Source organism: Sinocyclocheilus anshuiensis, unplaced genomic scaffold (assembly GCF_001515605.1).
Source record: "Sinocyclocheilus anshuiensis isolate Anshui unplaced genomic scaffold, SAMN03320099.WGS_v1.1 scaffold436, whole genome shotgun sequence".
NCBI lineage: Eukaryota > Metazoa > Chordata > Actinopteri > Cypriniformes > Cyprinidae > Sinocyclocheilus > Sinocyclocheilus anshuiensis.
In genome coordinates this window covers 654,436-659,502 of record NW_015560618.1, presented here as the reverse complement: position 1 = coordinate 659,502, position 5,067 = coordinate 654,436, and the positions used below count along the sequence as shown (strand labels likewise).

At 36.9% G+C, this 5,067-nt stretch overlaps 1 protein-coding gene across 1 annotated transcript in view; it reads left to right on the top strand.

The window, feature by feature from the left end:
- Positions 1–5,067, top strand: part of LOC107681751 (glutamate-rich protein 6) — an 11,475-nt gene that overhangs the window by 2,300 nt on the left and 4,108 nt on the right. The window contains exons 6-10 of the mRNA XM_016478073.1: positions 232–324; positions 419–588; positions 973–1,046; positions 3,216–3,382; positions 3,461–3,543. Of these exons, the coding sequence (XP_016333559.1) occupies positions 232–324; positions 419–588; positions 973–1,046; positions 3,216–3,382; positions 3,461–3,543 (587 nt within the window). The remainder of the gene's footprint in view (positions 1–231; positions 325–418; positions 589–972; positions 1,047–3,215; positions 3,383–3,460; positions 3,544–5,067) is intronic.

Here is a 5,067-nt window from a genome sequence, read left to right as displayed (position 1 = left end):
ATTAATGCATATTCATATTTATTTTAGAACTACAGTAACATCTTCTGATTTCTCTCAACATGGGGACAGGAGAGCTAATCAATAAATTGGAAAAAAAAAGTAACGCGTTACTTATTTGAAAAAGTAACTCCGATAATGCGTTACTTTACTAGTTACTTGAAAAAAGTAATCTGAGTATGTAACTCTCGTTACTTGTAATGCGTTACCCCCAACACTGTTGTTTTTACCCAGCCCCAAAAGCAAGTGGACTCTCCAATATGCTGTCAGTTCTGTGGTTCGAGAGCTTGGCCGCCTCTGGATCCGGTTTATGCAGAGACACGAGAGGTTCGTCTCTTGAGAAAGAATGCAGCTGACACTAACACTTACTGCTTCAGCACTTTTTTCCCCTTGAGTTTATGATCATCTAATTGGACTTCAGGACTTCTGCTGTGAGGAATACAGAGAGTTGTTTGAGATTGTGGTCCATGAAAAGCATCTAGCTATGAAACGTTCTGATGCAAGGCCTAGTGGACCTGCTCGACTAGATGACCCCTTCATCACTGAGGACGAAGAACTACAAGATAAAGCACAAGAAAGAGGAAAACGCAGGTTTGTGTTGTACAATACACTTATGTTCTGGCATCAGTTTTTTTTTTTTATAAACTTATAACTTTATTTAACAAGGATGCAGTGAATTGATAGTGACACAGTAAAGATGGTAAACTGACAGGAAATACATTTATAAACTTACAAAAGATTTCTATTTGAAATAAATTCTGTTCTTCGTTTCCTTAAAAAACTTGTCTCAAGGCCACTGCAAATAACATAATAGACATAATAGACCTCTTTCAAAAACATTTAAAAAAAAATCTTACATACTGACATGGCATATAGGCTACTTTGTTGTAACTTAATCATATTATGAAAATGTAAAATATGCTTCCACAGAATTAAATGATTTTGTTTACTTGTTTATTCCCACCTTTGGCTTAGTTTCAGACAGCAGCAGAGAGAGATGCAGAGATATGACAGAGATGCTCACTCCAGTTTATTGGCATCAAACAACAGTGAGTATCCACATGTGTTGGACAGGATGCCCATGGATGGACCATTAACAAAAAATGCTAAATTTTGTCATTATTTACTACCTGTTATACAATAAAACATCACAATAAAAGCATAACAAAAGTGGTCCATATGACTATATTCTATAAATCTGAAGTCGTACAGTAAATTTGTGTGGTAAACAGACACACATTTGGATTAGTTTTAGTGATGTCTGATTCAGGACTTCTTCAGTGAATAAGATGATAATATGAAATATATTTACATTTTTTTTAAAGTGCCCCTATTATGGATTTTTGAAAATTACATTTCATGCAGTGTGTAACACAGCTCTAAGTGAATGAAAACATCCTGCAAAGTTTTAAATCTGAAAGTGCTCTGTGTATAAAGTTATTGTCTTTCAAAAGAAAGAGTCAACTCTGAATCATTGAAACGAGTCGTTTTTAAAACGAATCCCAAGCCGTTTCATGTTGACGTCAACATGAAACATTAGCATATTGCCCGCCTAAATTCATTCTTTGCCACTAGGTGCCGCTTTAGGAGCGGTAAAAATAGCTGTTTCCCCGGTAACGCTGTACACAAAGCAGCACTGTGTTCACAAATGCTGCTTTATCAGGCATTACAGGCATGATGACATGAAAATGAGACCAATCGGACCAATCACCACAGATTAGCGTCATGCAAAGGAGGGGTTTGGAAAAATGAATCGTTGAGTGAATGGTTTGGGAGTCGTTGAGCAAGTAAGGTAAAAATAAATGCATATTATAAGACAAAGTGTTTTTTGACCTTGCATGCATGTCAACCTGTTGTTGGGGACTCCCAAAACCAAAATATGAACCTTTCATTACCCATAATAGGGGCACTTTAAATATTGATGTGAACGTTAGGGTGAGCCTTATTGGGGGGGTTGATATTTTTATCAACAGGTACTTCAAGAGCTAATTGGTGATATTAGCGAAGTTTTTGTTCACTGATAAAATTTTGACCGTTTCTGATATCAGAGGTGGGAGCAGTCGAGGCCTAATGGTTAGAAAGTCGGACTTGTAACCTGAAGGTCGTGGGTTCGAGTTTCGGTACCTTTAGTAACCACAACTGAGGTGCCCTTGAGCAAGGCACAGAGGAGCCCACAACAGCTTCAGCTGGCGCTGGTGTAAATGGCTGCTCACTATTCCGGGTGTGTGTGAGCAGTGTTCACTACTTACTGCTGTATGTGTGCACTTGGATGGCTGGCAGTGGACAGAAACGAAGGGGATGGGATCGGGAAAGGTCCGTGAGCCGGGACTCGAACTCGGGACATCTGAAGCCCAATGGCACCCACAAGACTATCGGCACAATTAAACATAATTAAACATTTTAAGACTAGCAACACTGTTCCGTGTTCTCATTTTTAACCTAATTCACAGTTTACTAATGGTTTTGTATAATTATTAATTACATGCTATTATGGTCATTAAGACAGAATTTCAACTTTGTTGAGCGAAATTTGGTTTGTTTCCATTTGGAGAGTTGACTGGGTGGGTGAGAACAGAGGATTTTCGCAAGTCCAAAAATAAGGGCCACCCTAGTGTACATGTATTCAATGTAATTCAATTTTACTTGATGGTTACACCAAGATTACATACAATTTTTATGTGTTGTTAAGTTTTAACGTTTTTTTTTTAATGGTATAAACGTTGACGCCAACAATGCAAAGACTACATTTCTAAGAATTTGGCACAGGCATTTTAAACTTTTAAAATATTTTTTTTTTTTATCATGGACAATATTATATGCACTGAGACTATATTCCATTACATCATATCATGTGTAAATGATATTACAGAAAATGTCAAAATAATGATAAAAATCATTATTCCGTAACATACCTGGAAAGTCTTTTGCCAGAGTGTATGCCTGCCAGTCACTGTAGTAAAGGGAAAATAAAAGTGCTTTCATATTTCACAAGCCGGCATTTAAAATCAAACCATTTCCACTGTTTAGACATTTTGATTTGTTTATTTATTTAATACGTAGGATAAAATTGAATGTGAATATCAGATGTACTGTATAACACCCACTAAATGTTTGAATGACTTCAAACACCTGTTTCTCATAGTGTGAAATTATTAGTTTGTGTGTGATGTGATATTACAGAGATGTTGATGAGGTAAATGAATGGTTTCTTTCCCCAGATGTGCCTCATGATAAAACAGTCATCAGTTTCCGGCTCTCTAACTGTCCACCCAATGAGGATGTTTGTAAAGATAAAGAGTACATGCATGTGGACGAGACCTCTGGACAATGGACACATGAGTCTTCAGATCCGGGGTCAATTCAGTTTGGTTTAACACATCACCAGGTAACTGACCATAATTTACTGTGTTAGAAAGTTGTATCATCATGTGCTTGAACTAAACGCTCTGGTCTCTTTTTTCAGTACAATTCAAGTTTCTTGGAGAAGTACTACTCTAATGGAGATAAATTTCTCACTGTGTTTCCAGATGCTTCTGCACAAGTTTTGTATCCTTTTGATAATGTGAAATACTAAATGGATTCTCTTAAGCAGCAATAGCTGTGTGAAAGCGGCTATATATGCCCACTCATCCATTATCATTTAACCGTATAAATCTTACTGTACCATATTTGATGCGCAAATTTCCAAGGCCTCTAAATTATCAACATGATCAAAACTTTGTTGAAAAACCTGTTGTACACAATCTACTACATGCCTTCTGTCATCTGATTGATAAGTTCATATTTTTTAGTAAGTAAAAGGCCTTTAAGTATCATTTAAATGTTCTCACTTCAGGTTGTGTTATATGTCTCATTTATGATCTTGTATATGTAAGAATAACTTTTATATTGTTAGTAATATTTCGAGATGAACACTTACTGGACTGAAGCCATTTAGGTTTACTTGATTATCTATGCGCGAGTTTTAGAAAAATCATGCACATCAAGTACATCAGGTTTTTGTGGAGCGTTTATTCGTTGATTTATTTGTTATTATTTCATTGCGATTGCATTATATGTTTGCCCACCACCATAAAAACAGAGCTTTAATCATATACAGTGCCGTGAAAAGGATTTTGCCCACTTCCTGTTTTTTTTTTAAATTTTTTGCATATTTGTCACACTTAAAAGATTCAGATCACCAAACAATTTTTAATATTACACAACGATAATGCAAGTAAATACAAAATGCAGTTTTTAAATGATGATTTAATTTATTAAGGGAAAAAAGCTGTCCAAACCTACCTGGCCCTACGTGAAAAAATATTTGCCCCCTCCTGTTAAATCATTAAAGAACTGTGATTAACCACATTATTTTAGAAAGCTGAGTTGAATTTCACTAGCCACACCCAGGCCTGATTACTGCCAGACCTGTTGATTCAAGAACTTAAATAGAACCTGTCTGACAAAGTGAAGCATGTTTAAAGAGCAACACATCATGCCACGATCTAAAGAAATTCAAGAACAGATGAGAAACAAAATAGTTGACATGTATCAGTCTGGAAAGGGTTATAAAGCCATTTCTAAGGCTTTGGGACTCCAGCAAACCAGGGCCAGAGCCATTATCCACAAATGGAGAAAACTTGGAACAGTGTTGAACCTTCCCAGGAGTGGCCGACCTACCAAAATTACTCCAAGAGCACAACGACGACTCATCCAGGAGGTCAAAAAGAACCCAGAACAACATCTAAAGAACTGCAGGCCTCACTTGCCTCAATTAAGGTCAGTGTTCATGATTCAACAATAAGAAAGAGACTGGGCAAAAACGGCATCCATGGGAGAGTTCCAAGGCAAAAGCCACTGCTGACCAAAAAGAACAAAAACGCTCGTCTCTCATTTGCCAAAAAATATCTTGATTATTCCCAAGACTTTTGGGCAAATATTCTGTGGATTGATGAGACAAAAGTTGAACTTTTTGGAAGGTGTGTGTCCCGTTACATCTGGCGTAAAACCAACACAGCATTTCATAAAAAGAACATCATACCAACAGTCAAACATGGTGGTGGTAGTGTGATGGTCTGGGGCTGCTTT